This window comes from Adiantum capillus-veneris, chromosome 9, assembly GCF_014529385.1.
Source record: "Adiantum capillus-veneris isolate H3 chromosome 9, ASM1452938v2, whole genome shotgun sequence".
NCBI lineage: Eukaryota > Viridiplantae > Streptophyta > Polypodiopsida > Polypodiales > Pteridaceae > Adiantum > Adiantum capillus-veneris.
This window is the reverse complement of record NC_140939.1, coordinates 118114516-118134507: the sequence shown is the minus strand read 5'-3', so window position 1 is coordinate 118134507 and position 19992 is coordinate 118114516. Positions and strand designations below refer to the sequence as shown.

General features: G+C 45.6%; 1 protein-coding gene across 3 annotated transcripts in view; it reads left to right on the top strand.

Annotated features, from left to right (window-relative positions):
* Nucleotides 1-569: 569 nt before the first annotated feature.
* LOC147451064 (stromal cell-derived factor 2-like protein) overlaps nt 570-19992 on the top strand; it is a 101245-nt gene continuing 81822 nt past the window's right edge. The window contains exons 1-2 of one of the 3 annotated variants that reach the window (XR_015189184.1): nt 570-910; nt 988-1218. Coding sequence is in view for 2 of the 3 variants with exons in the window: in XM_086520016.1 (XP_086376142.1) it covers nt 1015-1218 (204 nt within the window). In the remaining variant the exon portion in view is untranslated. The remainder of the gene's footprint in view (nt 911-987; nt 1219-19992) is intronic. The other 2 variants (XM_086520016.1, XM_086520017.1) reach the window with 2 other exon arrangements.

The following is a 19992-nucleotide window of genomic DNA, read 5'->3' as shown; positions in this document are numbered from 1 at the left end:
GAGCTTTTGCCAGGTCAGCCAAAATCAGGCGGCGAACCAATGCGATGGACGGAGCTGCTAAAAATGATTTTGCTTTATGATAAAATAATGTAGCCAGTGTGTAATGCATGCCCGCCCATCATCAAAAGTGACGGGCACCCGCATTAGCACAGCCTAAGTGACACCGTGCATTAACGAGGGGGGTAAAGGGATCAACGATTGGAAAAAGTCATGGGTAGAATCTCGAGGCGCACTAAACCTGGCCAACGCAAAAATCGAGGCAAAGTGGGGTCACGAGGGGGTGGCGAAAATCCCATTTTGCCTTGATTTTATGCATTGGCCAGGTTTAGTGCGCTTCGAGTTTTGTGATTCATGGGCTAACCACCCCACCCGTGTGCACGTTGTGTAGCCCCCTTCGTTTTACAAGGTTACACACGCTGCCTAGGTTTTTGAGGTGTAATTCGTGTCCGGGTTTGAGTTTAAAATAACCTGGATGGCTGCGATCACCCGGCTTTCGTGCGTTCCCCACTGTGGATCCCTTTCTTTAATGCTCGGTTTTACTTAGTCCTGAGGCGCACACACACTTTTTTTTTGTAAATCAATTCTCTCACTCACACACAAACAACACACTCCCTCTCTCTCTCTGCATGTAAGCTTGTGGTGAGATCGAAGAGTAGGCGATCTGGACTCTCGAGCAGGTGGTTCGTTAAGGGCGCGGGGGGAACGTCTCTCCTCCCGCCGCCTTCCTTCTCGGCCCCTCACTTCGTCGTCTGTTACCACCACCCATCCTCAGCGGACTACCTTTCCATGGCTAGCCTCTTTCACAATTTTGTCCTTCATCCTCGCAGCTGTATTTTATTGGTTGGCGCCCTCGTTCCTCCGGTCTTTCTCACCGAATCCACAGCCACAGTTTAAGCCCGTACATAATGAGGTAAGCAGCTGTCTCTCTGTGAATGTGAGTAGTGTGAGAGAAAGGCAGTAATTTACGCGCTTATTGGAATGCGTTAGGTGACTTATGGCAGCGTTGTGAAGCTGATGCACGAGCGCACCCAATACAGGCTGCATTCTCATGAGATACCCTATGGATCGGGCAGTGGTCAGCAGTCTGTTACTGGCTTTGGAGGTGTAGATGATGCTAATAGTTACTGGGTAACATGCTGTTGTTATCATTCGCTTCAATGCACGTGTAATGAAAGAATGTACTATATCTTGAAAACAGTGGTTTCTCGTTTGAAAGAGGTGCATTTGGATTTTAAACTTTTGTTTAACTTCATGGCCAAGCTTTTGTACAGCAAAGAGAACAGTGTTTGTTTATTCTATTTGCTAGGAGCGGCTATTCTTCTGTCAATATAAGAGTTTGTCTTGCTTTAGTCCTTTTAATTTCAACAGCTCATGTGCACTTCTAGATGTCAAAGTGGATGCGGATTCATGTCTCAACATCTTTAGTGGATTGGTCGTCTGCAGGGACTATTTTTTTCACCAATTCCTTGTTTCTGATCCATGTAATCACCCCTGATAAAATATCAGCTAAAAAAGGCTAATAAACTGGTCAAGGGGACCATATTTGGTCTCCCCAGGGAAACTGGAGAAAATTGAGAACTTGAACTGGGGTCTTATCTCATGCCAGCCTACCAGGTTGGTAAACTTATGGCTCGTACCATTGAAAAAGGTATGTCTACCGCAAATACGGCTCGGCATAGCCTCAAAATAGCATTCGCTCCCTAAACTTCTCTTGGGAGATAAAGAACCACCATTGGACAAAAGATGAAACTCTTAAATCCCCCTCTCAGCTCTTAGGCAAGGCAAGGGAACTAGCATGAAGGGATATTGTTGCTTGTGGTAGAGGTTTGGTGAAAATTGTAGCAGGGTTATTCTCAAGCCGAATAGGACCATCCGGGGTCTTCTCAGGAACAAAATGATATTGTATCTCGATATGCTTGGTGTGGGCATGAAACATCGGGTTCCTCGCAATGGCTATACAACTTTAATTGTTCGAATAAGTCGTGATCGTTTGCTTCAGAAAACCAATCTCCAAAAGCAACCTCTGTAACCACTTTGACTCACATGCAGCATAACAAACAATTAAATTTGGCTTTTCTGGAAGATAAGGCAACTGTAGGTTGCTTCATGAACTCGAAGCAAATGTAAAGGTTTAACTTGTAGTCGAATGTCGTCCATCTCGATCTCCACCCAATCGAAATCATTCCATCCTCGAAGAGTAATCCATACCTCTAGTGGCATACCAAATGGCCAACGATTGAGAGTGGAGACTCAAACTGTATTTGGCATAGTTACAGGGAATGGCCATTTTTAGGTCACCGTGTCCCGTCCCCAATCTAGCTTCGCGTTCCGAATCCCCGTTACGTGTTTCAGACGTGAGTGTCCGAAACAGGGAATGTCATTTCATACCGATTGCCGTTCCGCGTTTCCCATTCCGATTTCCCGTTCCCGGTAACTAGGTATCTGGTAGTAACCTCTCCCAAGAATCTGCACATCGATGATCTTGCCCACTTTGATGAGGAATCCGGCCTAGAGCAAGTCCGAAACCTCGCCTCTACTGGCCGTGTGCCAACAATTTTGCAAATGGCCAAGGTGGCTTGAAGTCGTTCTACCTCGGCCATCTAGCTCACTTGCTTTTTTGGTGAAAGAGCAAGTCGAAGGGTCGGCTCTGTGGTGTTGGGCAAGGTGGACTTTAGTAGAATCCCTCTGTGGTGGAGCAGGGGCCGCCATTCTATGTCTGATGTTGTAAAGAGGAGGGCGAGGATGTTGATGCATGCCATCGATAGCCCACAATTAGCGCGTGTAGGTGGAGGGGGGATGGGGACTAGAGGAAGTGGTTGCGGGTGGCACACACAGGAGGGAGGCTGGCAATGGCAAGTATCAGCTGGGCAGGGTGGGGGTAGGGCGCACGCAGCACACAGAAAAAAGGGGGAGCTGCGAACACATGCATGGGAGGGGGCTGAGCGTGAAAGGTAGGGGGACCGATCGTGGGAGCATAAAGCGTTCCCCTCATCCCCTCGCCATCAACACCTGACTATGTGCATTCCTGTAGAGCTCCCCTAATCCATGCATCTGAAAACCCCATCCGGCATATAGTGCCCTCCAAGAAACTCGAGTCAACTCTATCTTATGCCTTCTCAAAATCGAGAGGGAGTACCACAAGATCGTCTCCTCGGAGACGTGCAAGAGCTTCACCTCCCAAAGGGCTTCTCCGAAGCTCCTGGGACTTGTAGGCATCAAAACTGGCCAAAACCAAAAACCTGCAAAAAATTACAGCAAGCTGTAATTTTCTGTTTTGCGCTCCGATTTGCGTGCCGATCACTTTTTTGGGTAGGCCTCGAGCTCTCGCACCTGTAGGGTCACTTGCCCCTTGAATTAGACAAGATTCCTCGTGGGAATCTCTCTAAATTGTCTTGTACAAGCATCCAAGGCCTTCCCGAGGCTCCCCTGGCGATATCTTACCGTTTAGGTGCGAAACCCTAAACCTGCAGGAAAACACAGCAGGCTGTAATTTTCTGTTTCGCATCATTTTGGGTGGAGCGAACATGTCTACGCGTGTCTCAGAGGCTCCCACATGCAATGGGATAGTTCCCTTTTAAATTGGACGAGTTTTCATGCAAGAAAACTCTCCGTTTTCGCATTCCTTCGCGATAGAACTGTGCATCCCTGAAGACGATTAGCAATTAGCTAATGCGGTTCTTGTAAAGAAGGCTCTTGCCTTGGCAAACGCGCATAAAACCCCCATTACTGTACATGGTCATCTAAGAAGCCCAACTAGAGGGGCATTACCATGTGTGCAAAGGGGCGAGAGATACGCGAGAACAAATCGTCGCGCTACATAGAGCAACGGAGAAGGCAAGCTTCCATTAAAGTTGTGAGCACCTGCACCTATTACTCACACACACTGTAGCACAATTCTCCACAAAAATCAGCCCCCACTTCAATTTTGGGTGCCCCCTCTTCGTGTAGACTTGGCAAGTCGCTCTGGTGCTGCCATGTGTTTAGTTTGCCTCTTTTGAGTTAATTCCCTAGTACCCACTGACTTATAAGTGTAGCGAGGGGCCTAAATGAATTTGAACTGAGCCTAGACACCCTTTTACTGCTCGGATTCGAGTGCCGATTGGTCTGACCAACTCGTGGTGACTTGCCCTTCCCGACTGCGGGTGAAACTCTCGATTGTTGGCCGTTTCACACTGGCCATACAATGTCTGGCCATTTGCAACTTCAAAAAGAGGGTCCTAAAAATTAAACAAAAATCATTGGAAAGAAACCAACAACTCAAGCTAGCAATTACCACGTCTTCATGACAACAAGCTTTCCATTAAAGTTGTGAACCTGCACCCACTACTCACACACACACACTCTGTAAATGCACTATGAGTAATTTTAGTCTTCTCTCTTAGTTTTGGGCGCCTCCTCTTGGGATGAGAGTTTCTGGAAGTGTGTTGACTTGCAGGTTGCTCTCCTAGTGCCATGTGTCGAGTTTCCCTCTTTTGAGTCAATTCCCTAGTTCCCACCAACTTATAAATTTGTGACTTGCCAAGTGGCCCAAATTCCATTTGGCGCACACAGGCTTCCATACTCATCAGAATTCATTGCTAATTGGCCTAACCAGTCCTAGACTGATTGACCTAGATTCCCGATGTGAGAAACCCGTTTGGCCGCAGCCGTTTCACACTGGCCATGCTGTCACAAATTGCTGACGTGTCAAGCCACTAAAGAACGGAGCCGACTTGCAGATTCCAGCCGAGAAGCCTAAACTAAGTGAAGAAGCAGAAGCACCAGAAGAAGTTTTACTAGCTTGCAAAGTCTTGCCGAGTGGTCTATTTTTAAAGAAGAGTTCCCACCAACTTATGGGACCCCGTCCGATGAGGCCCAAGTGACACAAAGGCATTGAAATAAAGAAGGATCAACGCACACACAAGTGATGACGTGGCAACAAATGTACGAAATTTCGCAATTTACATTGACATGCCGATGTGGCAGGCTGTACGGAATTTCACCTTTTACATTGGCAGTGCCACATGGCACCTGTACGGATTTTCGTGTTTTGCGGGTTGTCAGCTTTTGGACAAGATGCTTGTTGTAACAGACTTGGACACTCCAAGTCAAGAATCAACCGCGACAGCACCAAATAACCACTCCAAAACAATTCACAGATCACAATAGATTTGGATTGGCCTGGCAGAGTTCCCTGCCCAGAGATATTGGCCCCAAAGACTGGCGCCCCTTTCGGTATTTCTTTTTGTATTAATCAATCATCAAAGTACAAGAGAGCGGTTAGGGTTTCACTCTCAGACTCTGCATCCAGATGCTCTGAGAAGTGAGGCCCTCACCACTAATTTAAAGGTTACAAGGGATGCCCAAAAGCAGAGCCCCAAAAGCTTGAAAGCAAAAGCAGATTCTCTCTCTCTCAATGAGAGTCAGTAAAAAGCAAGTTCTCTTTTTCTCTTTCTTTATCCCAAATCAAAGCGAAAAGTTGAGATTTGCGTCGCTCAAAATTTCCAAATTTTTTTTTAAATTTTTAATATTCCGCCTCCGCGATTTTCGGAAATTAGGGTTTTTGGCAGAAATTAGGGTTTGCAGGAATTTTAGGGTTTTTGGCATAAATTAGGGTTTCTGCTGTCCGCCACGTCATCACTTTGTGACATACCCCCCTTTTGAAAGCATTGTAATCGACTGCGATTACGCCTGCAAAACCGACAAAGGCCATAAACCGTCTTAGCAGACACTGACTGTTAGTACCTACGTACTAGGAACACAGATCTAGCACATGTACAAAATCGACAGTCACATCACACGACATCACAGGACATCACTAGACATCACAGGACATCACATGACATTCAACATTCATTCGGATCTTAGACCATGATTTATCGGCAATGTAGCTAGCAATCACATCTAGGTCCAATCGGGACCTCATCGATGTCCGATTGACTAACCCCTATTGCAACCATGTCTATCGAGATCAATCAGACCAAAATGCTGTAGTCATTTCGTCTATCTGTTCCTGCACTCACAAGAAGTCAAGAACAAATCAGTATCATAATCAGGAATTGCATTTCATAAAGTCATCCAGCAGAATACTGTCAGCTCTCAGTATCCCTGAAGCTCAAAGAGACATCAGTGACTTTAGTATCAAAATCGAGGCATCTGTTGACAAAGGAGCGGAGTAACTCCCCTCTTGTGCATCCCACTGCACCAGATCTTCGGCCAAGCTGAGTTTTTGGGTTCCGTTTGGAGTAGACTATGCTAAACCAAAACATCGAGGTAAAGTTTCACAATCCGAGGAGTATCTGCTAGGTCCTCCTCCTCCATCCACTTCACATCAAATGCAGGAAAGTTCTTGAACTAAACCAAGAACCGCCTTCGGACTTTACCTTTCTTCGTATCGTTATGTGCCAAAATCTGTTCAGGAACAAGGATCTCCTCGTTTTCTTCCACTTCGGGTTGCTCATCAGGCTCCCCATCATCAGGCACATCACCCTTAACAGGTTTCAAGAGACTCACATGCAATGCATTGTGAATCCTCCAAGTATCTGGCAGTTTCAATCGGAAGGAGACATCATTTATCTTGTCAGTGATCTGGAAAGGTCTGTAGTATCGCATACTAAGCTTTGGGAAAAGCCTCTCCTTTCCCTTTTTCTTTCTTAGACGTGTCTTCTCAAAAGTAAGAGCACCCAATCATCCTCCTTCAGTTTCAAGTCGCGAGGATGGCGATCCGTTGCCTTTTTCTGTCGTTCTTGAGACTCCTGCAAAGTCTCGCGAACCTTGGCAAAAGCCGTATCCAAATCTCGCGAATATTCATCGGCTTCAAATATCTAATCTTCATGCTTAGGAAGGATGGAACCTTCGCAGCACTTTCAACAATCTCACATGGCGTCTTCCCCGTCGAAGAGTGTATCGTGTTATTGTAGGCAAATTCCACCAAAGGTAAGTTCTTTTTCCATTGAGTCTTCTGATCCGAGATACAAGACTTCAATAAATCTAAAATCACTGAATTGGCAATCTCAAATTGCCCGTCAGTCTGCAAGTGGAACGATGACGAGAACTGCAACTGCGTGCCAATGTTCTCCCAAATTGCCTTCCAAAACAAACTCATAAATCTGGGGTCTCTGTCGGAGACAATCGTCTCAGACGTGCCATGTAATCGGAAAATCATCATGATCTTTCTGTGTTCTCGGGAGATCAAAAATGAAATCCATTGCAATACTTTCCCAGGGGTGGGTGGGTATGGGTAAAGGCTGTAACAATCCCTGTGCCTTATGCCTGGCAAACTTGACCTTCTGGCATACCAAGCAACTGCGCACAAACTTTTCCACATCCTTTTTGAGTCTCGGGCCAGAGAAGTATCTCTCTACCCCCTTCATGGTGGTAGCAATGCCGCGGTGACCCATAAAAGGTGGACAGTGGCATTCAGTCATAACCTTATTTCTCAATGGCTGTGTAACGCACAACATAGTCTTTTTCATCAAGTAGCCTTCCCGAAGGGAGTATCCAGCTACTGTCTCCCCATCCCGTATCCGTGTGAAAATATCTGCAAAATCTGTACCTGTGGCATACTGATCGACCATATCCTCGAAGCTCCTATGATGTATCGCGGAAACAGCCAGAACCAACGGTTTCCGAGACAAAGCATCTGCCACCACATTCTTCTGTCCCTGCACATGGACAATCTGGAAGTGGAACTGTGACAAGATGTTCGCCCACCGCATCTACTTTTCCGAAAGCTGCTTCTGTGAGAAGAAGTAGCGCAAACTCTAATGGTCTGTAAAGACAGTAAAATCCGCTCCGAGTAGGTAGTGCCGCCACTGAGTAAGAGCATGGATAACCGCCAAAAGCTCTTTCTCATAGATCTGTGCTGTCATCTCCGTCCTAGAGAACAAACGGCTCTCGTAAGCTATGACATGGCCTTCTTGCATCAAGACCGCACCCAGACTACGACCACAAGCATCACAATATACTTCAAATGACTTCTGCAAGTCCGACAAAGTCAAAATAGGTCCCGTAGTCAATTTCTCTTTCAATGTCCAAAAGGCAGTCACCTTTGTGGGTCCCCACGAAAAAGGTACTCCTTTCTATGTCAAGGTATGCAAAGGGGAAGCAACCTCTGCAAACTTTCGTATGAACCGCGTGTAGTACGAACACAATCCCAAGAAGCTTCTAACTTCATGGACATTCCTCAAATCGGGCCAATCACGGATGGTCTCTATCTTGGCCGGGTCCATTTGCACTCCTGCCGCTGACACAATGTGTCCCAAAAAGTGTATCTTTGGTAGGAAAAAATCACTTTTCTTTGCATTAATCACTAACGTGTGATCTCGTAATGCCTGAAAGACTTGAAGCAGATGATCTCTGTGTTCTGCCTCATTCTTGGAGAAAACAATGATGTCGTCAAAGAAAGTGCCAGCAAATAGCCTGTACTCTCGAAAAATCCTGTCCATCATCTGGTTAAATGTCGCAGGAGCATTGGTTAAGCCAAAAGGCATCACCAAAAACTCAAATAACCCAAAAGTCGTCCGAAAAGCTGTCTTGTAGACGTCTCCCGGCACTATCCTGATCTGATGATATCCACTCTTCAAGTCAATCCTGCTAAAGCATGAGGATCCCTGTAACCTGTCGAGTATATCATCGATCCTAGGAATCGGAAATCTGTTCTTGATGGTGATTTCGTTGAGAGTGCTATAATCGATGCACATTCTCCAAGATCCGTCTTTCTTCAAAACCAACAACACTGGAGAGCAATACGGTGAAGTACTAGGCTGGACAAGACCCTTTTCCAAGAGGTCTTTCACTAGGTTCATAATCTTTTCATTCTGTACTCGGCTCACACGGTAAGGTGGCCGATTCGGTGGCGTGGTTCCAAGTATCAGATCAATGGTTTGATCTTCAGGCCCTCTGAAAAGCAATCGGCATGAGTGTGGAGAAAAAATCTTGGCGTTCTTTTGATCAGGTCAAAACATATTCAACCTTTATCCAGCGTTCAGTTCTCTCCCAAAAGAATGAGTAAGAAACTGAAGTTCATCAAGTACAATCTCTAAGCCCTTCATTTATCAAAGTCGCTTTCTCGGCCCGGTAGTCAACCATGGCGTAGTTCTTGTGGTACCAAGGGATCCTGAGTAGAACGTCACTCGCGTGTCCTGAACACCCCTGTCATTGCAAACAAAGTTTGCCAATGCTCGGTGTAATGGCAACATCCCATCCGGGTGCCAGTCGAACTACCTCCGCCTGTGGCGTCAGTCTGTCGGGCGTAATTCCAAATCGAGCCGCCAATTCCAAGTGAAAAGAAGTTAGCCTTGGCTCCTTCAAAAGAGCTTCCTGATCCTTCACTTTGCCCCAAAAGCGGCAAAGTTTGTACTTTCATTCATTAGATTCGGTGCAAGTCCTACGCCATGTGGTACCAGTTCTGCTTTTCTATCTGCCTTTTCTGCCACATTCCTCAGTTGCTCTCGAACTCTCAGGCCTGTCGTCGTCTTTATCATTCTGTTCTTTCTGTGCCTTATTAGGGCACTTCGCGGAGATATGTCCCTGTTCCCCGCATCCAAAGCACTTCCCCTCTCTGATGAAGCGAGCTCTCTCCTCAGGAGTAAGCTTGGGTCGTGCATCATTTTTCTCTTGGTTGCTCTTTTTTCTTTCTACTTTCATTTCCAGAAGTCTGTTCGGCTCGTTGTGTCATAGCCTCATTTGTGGGGTAGGTCAGACTGCCAGAGTGAATGGCAAAGCCCCGCGTCGCATGACTCATCAACTCCTGAATAGAAGCTGACTTCTATTCCAAGCAGTGATCTCGGATCTTTGTAGGTAGACCCAAGGTAAACCATTCAATCTGTTCTCTGAACAAGATCTTCTTGAATGAAGAGGCGGGTAGAAAGAGCTCCAGAATCTTTCACAGTAAGTATTTACTGTATCGCTCTTGGTCATCCGAAGATGGTTCCAAGCAGCTCGTATATCTCGTTCAAACTCTTGCATCAACCAAGAAGAAATAAAAAGCCTCTTAAATATCAGCCATGTAACTGGCGCAGTCTTGTTTAAAAGAAGCGTGGACCACCAAGTACGAGCATTCCCCTTAAAATAAGAGGCAGCTCTCCGAATCTTGGAGTGCTTTGAATAGCGTCCTCCCGCGAAAGCGATGTCAAACTGTTGTATAAAAGACAAAGCCTTCGAAGCATCTGAGTATCCTGAAAAAGTATCAAACTTGATCGAGTGGCCACCTTCATTAAACTCTCGGACTTTCTTGCTTTTATCTTCGAGAAAGTCATACTGGTTGGCTTTGTAAAAATTCTTCTTGTTCGCATAAAACTTTCCGTCATCGGAATCTGAGCTGTCTGTAGACGAGTCCTCAGTAGAACTGTCAGTCTCTGGGCGAGATGTAGCCTTCTTTGCCTTTTTCTTGCCCTTTCCGAAGCTTTGTGTCATGCTTCGCTTTTTGCTTTTTCTGTCTTCTTCGCTCTAATCCGAGGAGCTAGAAGAACTGTCAGAAGAAGAAGAAGAAGAACTGGGTACTACTTCAAATCGAACACGCTTCTTCCGTTTCTTTGCCTTGTTAAATGTCAACCGACAACCCAAATATCCCGGGAAGTCATTGCCTTTCTTCTGCTTTTTGCCGTGCTTTTTGCCTTTCTTTTGCACGTCGAAAAGCTGAGCAATCCGTGCATCAACCACGGTCTCTAGTTCCTTCTCCGTATATTTTCTTGGAGGCAGAAGGTTTCTTGAGAGCGGGTTTCGGGAGTGGTGTTGTGGTTCTCTGCCACTCTGTCTGTACCTCTTCCAAAGAGGTCTGGTTCATATATTTTGCCATCTTCAGGTCCTTGGCAAAATTGAGCATCATCTTTGTTGCATCGCCGATCAACTGGCGACGCTCCATCTCTCGCCGCTCCGCCTAAGTAGGCCAAGGCGGGCCATACTCTCTGTCAGAATCTTCGTTGTGATCCCAGCCCGCATCTCCAGATGCAGAGGGAGTCGACTGATCATTGCTTGAAGCCATAGGTGCCGCGGAAAAAAATTTCGGGGATCGGATTTCCCGTAGAAGAGAAATCGGCCGTGCTCTGATACCACTGTAACAGACTTGGACACTCCAAGTCAAGAATCAACCGCGACAGCACCAAATAACCACTTCAAAACAATTCACAGATCACAATAGATTTGCACTGGCCTGGCGGAGTTCCGTGCCTAGAGATATTGGCCCCAAAGACTGGCGCCCCTTTCGGTATTTCTTTGTGTATTAATCAATCATCAAAGTACAAGAGAGCGGTTAGGGTTTCACTCTCAGACTCTGCGTCCAGATGCTCTGAGAAGTGAGGCCCTCACCACTAATTTAAAGGTTACAAGGGATGCCCAAAAGCAGAAGCCCAAAAGCTTGAAAGCAAAAGCAGATTCTCTCTCTCTCTCTCAATGAGAGTCAGTAAAAAGCAAGTTCTCTTTTTCTCTTTCTTTCTCCCAAATCAAAGCGAAAAGCTGAGATTTTTTGGCAGAAATTAGGATTTCTGCTGTCCGCCACGTCATCACTTTGTGACACTTGTGGAGCAGTCGCTTTTGAGTTTATTGCTTTTCATGTAACTGCTTTTGAGGCCAAGGGCCTTTAAATATGTGCAGAGGACTCATTCTCTGGTACGCTTCGGTAAGAAGGTGCAGAGCACGAGTACCGGCATTGTACTAAGTTCAAGTAATATAAAGAAATACCGAAAGGGACGCCAAGGTTTGGGGCCAATACTCTTTGGGGATGGGACTTCGCCACTCTGCGTGTCATCTCTCTCTTTCAGTTCAGTTGTTACTGAAGTGCTTAAAGTTGCTTAGTCTGTTCTTTTCCATTGGCACGTGGTGCCCGTCTTGTGACATGTGCAATGTCCACTTGCACCTTTTCAAGGGTTTTGGGGAAAACAAGTAAAAATAAAGTAAATAAAAATATGTAGTACATATTTAAAGAAGGCAACAGGAAAAATATACCTCCTGGTGACACACCCCACGCTTGAAATGCTGCAAGCGACCTCGGTTGCATGCCAATAATACATGCTAATATCTCCTGATATCACATATATTCTATGATGGGAATCAAGGATATACATGCTTGTAGTGTTGGATAAAGCTAGCCAATAGAAGAATGCCTCAACCCCTTTCTCTGTCGCATCAATTCCACGATGCCTAGCATATGGTGAGGGCATGACTTTCCATCAAAACCTTTGGCCGTAACTGTTTAGTAACGCATAACTTTCCATGCATCATGAGAAAGTTATTCTTAAGCATATAGTGCTCATGATGTTGCCCATCAACAAGCTAATTGCAAAGTCTGAATCTTCAGCATATTGTGTCTTTCGTCTAGTTCACAATGTTATGGAATTGACACTGCCGAAATTTGGGGTTTTCGTGACAAGGCATCAGCCACCACGCCATTTTTTTCTTGCATATGCACATTCTGAAAATGGAACATTGAGTGAATCTCTTCCAAAAAGAATTCACTCTTCTTCGCATTAATGAGTAGCATGTTCTTGCATAACTCATTGAATACTGCGGTCAAGTGATCCCTATGCTCCTCTTCAGACTTTGAGTAGACAATCATGTCATCAAAGAATGTACCCACGAAGTTTCTATGTGGTCTAAATATTCTGTCCATCATTCTATTGAAAGTGGCATGAGCATTTGTGAGACTGAATGGCATGACAAGAAACTAATAGAGACCAAATGTTGTCTTGAACACAATCTTATGGACATCTTCTTGCCTAATGCGTATCTGGTGGTACCCACTCTTTAGGTCTATCTGGTAAACAATGATGCTCCCTGAAGCCGATCAAGGATGTCATCTATCCTTGGTATGGGGGAACCTGTTCTTGATGGTATTCTTATCCTAAGCGTGGTAGTCAATGCACATGTGCCATGAACCATCCTCCTTCTGCACTAGGAGTACATGCGAACAAAAAGGGGATGAATTGGGCTAAATCAGCCCCTTCTCAAAAGCTCGTTCACCTGACTCATAATTTCTTTCTGCTGGGCTGTACTAACCTTGTACGGTGGTCTATTCGGTGGACTAGAACCTAGCACAAGATCTATGGTACGATCCTCATGCCTCTCAAGAGGTAACTCTCTTGGCAAAGAGTAGGAAAAAAAATCACTGAAACCACTTAGAAAAGTTGACCTATCTTTATCTAAGGTAGATCTATGGTATGATCCTCATGCCTCTCAAGAGGTAACTCTCCTGGCAAAGAGTAGGAAAAACAATCACTGAAACCACTTAGAAAAGTTGACCTATCTTTATCTAAGGAAGACAAATTAGATACAACTTAAGCTACTTCTTTTGCAAAGATGAAGTACGCAGAAATATGATTCTTTATTACAGATGAAATAGCAAAAGCAAAAACAATTGGAACAAACTCGCCTTCAAGCTTTACATCAAGGACATGAGTCTTTCCTCTATGTACAAGGGTAATCTTTTTGTTGTAAGTATCCACCATAGCATGCAACTTGTAGCAGCATGGGTGAAACCGACCTGTAGGGCGGTAGACTTTGGCTTTCACCCGAAACTTTACTTTAGACTTTAGGAGACAATGAAACTTTGCAAATAAAAACCTGTAACGGGAATTGACACTTCAAACACTCACGGCTTGGAAGCTAGAGTGCTACCAAGCAGACGCCGACACCTGTTGGCCCCAAAGACTGGCGCCCCTTTCGATATTTCTTTATTGTTTTCAAGGAGGGAATAAAACCTGTGATCTCCTACGAGCTGTCCCGCATAATCCAGGCTGAAAATGACCTGCTCTAGCCCGATTGCAAGAGCATAACAATACTAGGACGCTTCACAGACTGTATCCCCTTTCTCGCCGCATACGGACACTTTGCAAAACCTGGCGAGAATCTGTGGCACGCTGAATTCTTTGTTTTCTGCCCTGAAAATGCGTTAGATCACTTGCACAGCGGCCCCCTCGCGTCCCCGGACCTCTTGGGGGTATTAGGGACTTATTAGGCCGAAGCCCAGAACCTGCAAAAATACACAGCAGGCTGTATTTCCCTGTTTTGGGCTCCGTTTCGCAAGCCGTCGCATCCGTAGCAAGTGCTCGAGCTCCCGCACTTGTAGGGCTACTTGTGTCACGTGACACATCCAACCCTATGTGTCCGTGGACAAGCTACAACATGACTAGGGTTCAATTCAGTCAAGTCAGTCTAGAATAGGAAGTGATTTGGCACTTTTGTGAGTCTGTTCGCAGACCGTGCATGTCTAGACACTTAGATTAGATGCATATCCTTTGGTTGCACATAGCATGACCATCAGATTCCAGTCAGATCCCATCAGTAGCATTTTTACAATGCATAGACCCGTTTTCCCTATTTTTGACATTTTTCACTTATTATTTTTAAGTGACTTTTGTTGGAAAGTAGGTAGGGCAATTTTGCTAAGTTTGTATAAGTAGAAACCTAGCGCTAGCACTTTCTGGCAAAAGAGGCAGCAGGAGCACCTTGCTCAACAGGCAACTTCTCAGCAAGACCAACCCACGCGACAACTCTAGCGTTTTCAACATTGCAGAAGGCCTATTGTTTTTGCATTTGTGGATTCATGGCAACAGTAGACAGCAGATCAGCCCTAGCGTTAGGAGATTCCCCCACAACAGCAGATCAGCCCTAGCGTTAGTAGAATTCAGCCCTAGCGTTTTTGGAGCAGCAGGCGCCCTAGCGTTTGCAGTTCCTTCGCGACGGAATTCACAGTAGCACCAGCGTTTTCAGTTTTCAGCAGTCTGATCCCACAGTAGAAGTCCCGAACCTCGCACGTCTGACCTTCCCGTAGTAGATCCTCGCCGCATGGTCAAATCCAGCGCAATTTGCAGTTTCAGCCCGGAAAATGCAGATTTCAGCATCTGCGGTTTCAGTGCGTCGTCGTCGCATTGTCGTCATTGACATCGTCACCGACATAGAGTCAGAATTCAGCAGATAAAGGTTTGCAGATTTCAGCCATTAGCATTTTCAGATTTCAGCCCGTCTCGCCGTCGTCCTCATCGTCGTCGACATCGTCGGCAAGTCCAAGCATTGTAGAGATTTGTGCAATCATAAGTAGACCGCTCTCGCCATAGAGAGTGGGGCTTGCGGAGGAGGGTTTGACAACATTCTGGTGTCGTATTCTTCTCTCTCTATCTCTCAGTTGCATGCACGTCCATTCACAGAGTCCATTCAATTTATTTGTGTCCATTGCACTCTCTCACTACAGGAACGGAAGGCTCTCCCTTCCGTAAGTAAAATGAACCTTGAGCACAGTTTGGAGCACTCATCTTGAGCAAAGTTCAACATTCACTTCCGCTGCACCTTACATTGGTATTATAGCTTTGGCAGTGTTCTGTATCACTCAAGGAAAGAACCACAAGAACCACATGATTTTTTTTGCTTGTTGTGGTCGCACGTAACCCAAGATCTCTTGGGCGTGTCGATTCCTAATCGTGTTTTTGAAGAGTGACAGGAAACCCAAGAAAGAAGGGCTTGTCCAGCCTCCCCTTGTGCCTCTTTTCACTCATTGAGAGCGGACTGTGCACTTAGTGGCCGGCCAATCGACGTGAGGTGGGAAAAAGCAACCTTGGTGTGAGCGCAAGGCCGCCAAGGGGTGCGCCCGCGGAAAAGACCAGAACTCGGCTAAAGAGAAGATCCTTCTCTAACATAGATTGCAAGCGAAAGAAGGACCTCAAGAACTCAAGAACCTCAAGATCCTCAAGAATCCCAAGACCGAAGGACCCAAAGAACCCAAGATCCTCGTGAACTTAAGAACCCAAGACTTTAGTGGATGATCATCACTCGAAGCGGAATGGATACTTCGCTTGGAGGTGGTGAGCATGGGAGTGGCGAAGAGGAGTTTTCCTCACCAGGAGGTTTTTCCGACCGTTCCCCATCTACGCCAAAGATTGCACCAGATCTTATGGAGGCTTTCTGATGGACAAGAAGTTGGAACGCGAAGCACGAAAAACAGAAAGAAAGGCCGACTTTGAGCGTGAGTGCGAGCAAGCATGCTTGGAGGCCGCAGAAAGAAAAGCAGAAATACAACGTGAACACGAAGAAAGAATGGAAGCCATAGAGCATGAGCACAACGAAAGGAAAGCCGCCTTGTTCCGATTCTTTTCTCAAGTGTAGGCACAGATGCAAGAGATTCGGGAAAAGGAGACTCTCTTAGTCTTTTCTTCTTCAAAGCATCACACACAGGATTTGCATGATGATTTGCATGATAATGACAAGCATGATGATTTGCATGATCAAGATGTGATTACTCACGAGCATGATGATCTGCATGATCAAGATTTGATTTCTCAGAAGCATGATGATTTGCAAGAAGATGATGTGATTGTTCACAAGGATGATGGTTTAGTTGATACTTTGTCTAGTGCAGCTAACCTCATTGTAGATTCGATCAATCACGAAGAACCGATCTTGGCTTTGGAGTCGAGGTCCAAAGAACCCCCTCAGGAAGTTTCGATCCCTCACGAAGAACCGACCTTGGCTCTCCAGCCTAGGTCCATAGAACCCGCACAGGAAGTATTATGTGTACGAATGATTAGTCAGCACGCATTGTTCAAGTGTTTCATTCGTGATGCTTTCCTGTATTTTTGGTCACCGTCCTTATGTGATCCCTTTTCATAGGCATGACATATTGCACGATGAGCATGATTCACTCATGAATGAGCACGGATGTATGCGGATTTCTCATGAAAAGCTGAAAAGTATGCATTCAAGGACGTCACATTCCATGTCTCTTCCTTGGACGACATAGTCGTACAAAGAGCAAAAGAAAGTATGAGCACCAAGCATAGGCACTTCCGTTGTGAAATGCCACAGTTGATCACAAAGAAAGTATGAGCACCAAGCATGGGCATTACCGTTGTGAATTGCCACAGTTGATCACAAAGAAAGTATGAGCACCAAGCATGGGCATTACCGTTGTGAATTGCCACAGTTGATTGATTTAGATAAGCAAGGAAAGATCCGATCTCATTGTTTGCATGTGTGTGGTGAACGGTTTGGCACTCAGTCTTTTTGTTCATCTACATTGCATGCACAGTCTTTTAAGCAGACGAGATTTTCTCCACTCACTTTACATGGAATGGGTATGTTCATGTTTTTGTGTTGGAAGTGGTTTCAAGAATTTTCAGCCTGGGAGATTCTTGAAGAAGGTAGATGCATGATTAAAGATGAAGTTGAAGCAATGAAGGAGCCACAAATGACTTTGGGTCGCTTTCGGTGCGGCCCAAAGAAGAAGGCATTGCAGACCTTTATGAAGTTCAAGTATCGCACGACCCACACATCAGAGTGGGCCGGCGAAGAGTCCTTTCGAGGATTCCGGATGCTATTAGCGATCTCCCTCGACGCTATACAGTTCGGTACAAGTACCTCACTTTGAAAAGGAGGGGATGTCACGTGACACATCCAACCCTATGTGTCCGTGGACAAGCTATAGCATGACCAGGGTTCAATTCAGTCAAGTCAGTCTAGAATAGGAAGTGATCTGGCACTTTTGTGAGTCTGTTCGCAGACCGTGCATGTCCAGACACTTAGATTAGATGCATATCCTCTGGTTGCACACAACATGACCATTAGATTCCAGTCAGCTATGCTGTTGCCAATTTTGGTGGAGCAGCAGCAACCTTGGGCTCTCATAGTCACACATTTGTGTACGCACATTGTCACCCCTTCTTTTGGTCATTGGAAACCGACTTATTGGGATGTTGTTTTTGGGAAGCTTGAAGGACACATTCCTGGATGTCCCTTTACTTCTTCTGTAATTGTTGATTGGAAGGTTGTCACTTTGCATTTGGCTTGGAATGGTCTACAATCCTCTATGGGTGACTCTCTTCGCTTGGAGAGTCTGCGAGCAGGGCCTTCGCTTCGACTTTGGTTCAACGATCTCGCCAAGCGTATTTTCTTTCCCAAAAAGGAAGTTGTCAGCTGCATCAGGTGGTTGATGACTCGAGTTATGTTCTTTCGTTCGCTGATGCCATCTCCCCCTTTCGGTTGGGTCTTCACTACTCTCCTCTCTGGTGGGAAATTCAAAGGATGCTTGCTGCTCACTCACCCATTCCTCCTTTGGATGTGGACTCTCGCTTCTCTGATTGGAATCTGGCTACTACTAGATTGGACTGCATCTAAGCTGGCAGTGTCTATGTCATCCTTCAGTCTGATGTATGGATTGTGCATCAAGGTAACCAACTGTGGTCGCTTTGCCGAGTCATCCTTGTGGTGGCAACACACATTGTCTCGCATTTGGCAGAGTCACCTACCTTTGAAGGAACGTGTTTTCTTGCGGCGCTGCTTGGTGAGAGCTCTACCTCTTGGCAATGTGTTACATGCTCGGCATATTGCGCCTTCCCGCTACCCCATATGCCTTGAAGCTGAGGAGACCGTGCCACACTTACTGTGGCGTTGTCGTCACTCCGGAGCCTTCATTCGGCAAGTGTCAACTGCTCTTCGGCTGCGTTTTCCTTCCCACTCTTTTCACAAACGCTTTTGGCTTTTTGGGGTGCTCCAGTCACCGCAATCTCAGTTTGCGGTGTTCTTCACCCGGGTCAGATTTTGGACTATGTGGGCATCTGGCACCATAGGAACTCCTTAATGTTCCAAGGGACTTCTGTTGACCCCTTTCCGTATTTCAAATTATCTCTTGGTCAAGCACTGTATTTTGCCTATGACACTGGAGACATCACTCTTGATACCTGAGGATTTACTTTGACTCTTTCTAGCCCTCGGAGCCTCATAGTGCTCCGCGTTTTGTATCCCTTTCTTTTCGTGGGTTTTACGGTTTACCTCGCTTTAAGGTTTCCCACTTGTAAGTTAATCAAAGCAGATTTACAAAAGAAGAGAGAGAGAGAGAGAGAGAGAGAGAGAGAGAGAGAGAGAGAGAGAGAGAGAGAGAGAGAGAGAGAGAGAGAGAGAGAGAGAGAGAGAGAGAGAGAGAGAGAGAGAGAGAGAGAGAGAGAGAGAGAGAGAGAGAGAGAGAGAGAGAGAGAGAGAGAGAGATGTGCTTGATGCCTCTCTCTCTTGCTCGTAGTCTTCAATATACATAAACTTCCATTCTTAAGCATTTATAGATGTGTTTGCCTACTTTACTGTACCTACTCTATCTAAGTTTAAGCACACAAATTCCAAATTTATGCATGCCCCACATGTTAGAGAGAGAGAGAGAGAGAGAGAGAGAGAGAGAGAGAGAGAGAGAGAGAGAGAGAGAGAGAGAGAGAGAGAGAGATGTGCTTGATGCCTTTCTCTCTTGTCCAATCAGGAAAACGATCAAAGCGGACCATATGGCTAGGCTTTTTCTAGCATAGATCTTTAAGCATCATGGGATGCCCAAGTTTATTATTGTGAGTGATCAAGATCCTCGCGTCCCAATACAGGAAATTTTTGCTGTGCTTTGTTTGATAACCTTGATATGAAGTTGAATTTTTCTTCTGCATATCATCCTCAAACGGATGGGCAGAGTGAGATCGCCAATTCCACGTTGTTGGATATGTTGAAATCCTATGTGTCGGACAGACATTCTGACTGGGGAAAGGTATTTGCCCCCTGTCGAGTACGCGTATAACAATACTGTACATTCGTCTAAGGGAAAGGCACCCTTTGAGATTCTTTATAGTAAGCCTTTGCTTCCACCGATCCTTTTAACTAAGGATAAGGTTTTTGCAGTGCATGAATTTGTCCGGGATTTGGACACGGCCTACAAGCAAGTTAAGAGAGCAATTTTGCACCCTCTGGAAAAACATATGAAAGCTACGGACAAGCACAGAAGGAATCTTGAGAAGGCAAGTCTAAGGAAACAAGAGACTCATAAAGGAAAAGCGGTAAAACTTTCCAATCGTTATTATGGGCCGTTTAAGATAATTGGCCAAGTGAACGAAGTGACGTTCCAATTAGAGCTACCGTCTAATTGGAAGATCCATAATGCTTTCTATGTTAGTTTACTCCGGCCATATGTGGGACCGCCTCCAAGTCAACTTATTGTTGAAGAACCTCCCAAGGTTGAGGAAACACAAGAAATACTCAAACTAGAGCGAATCCTTTATCATCAGG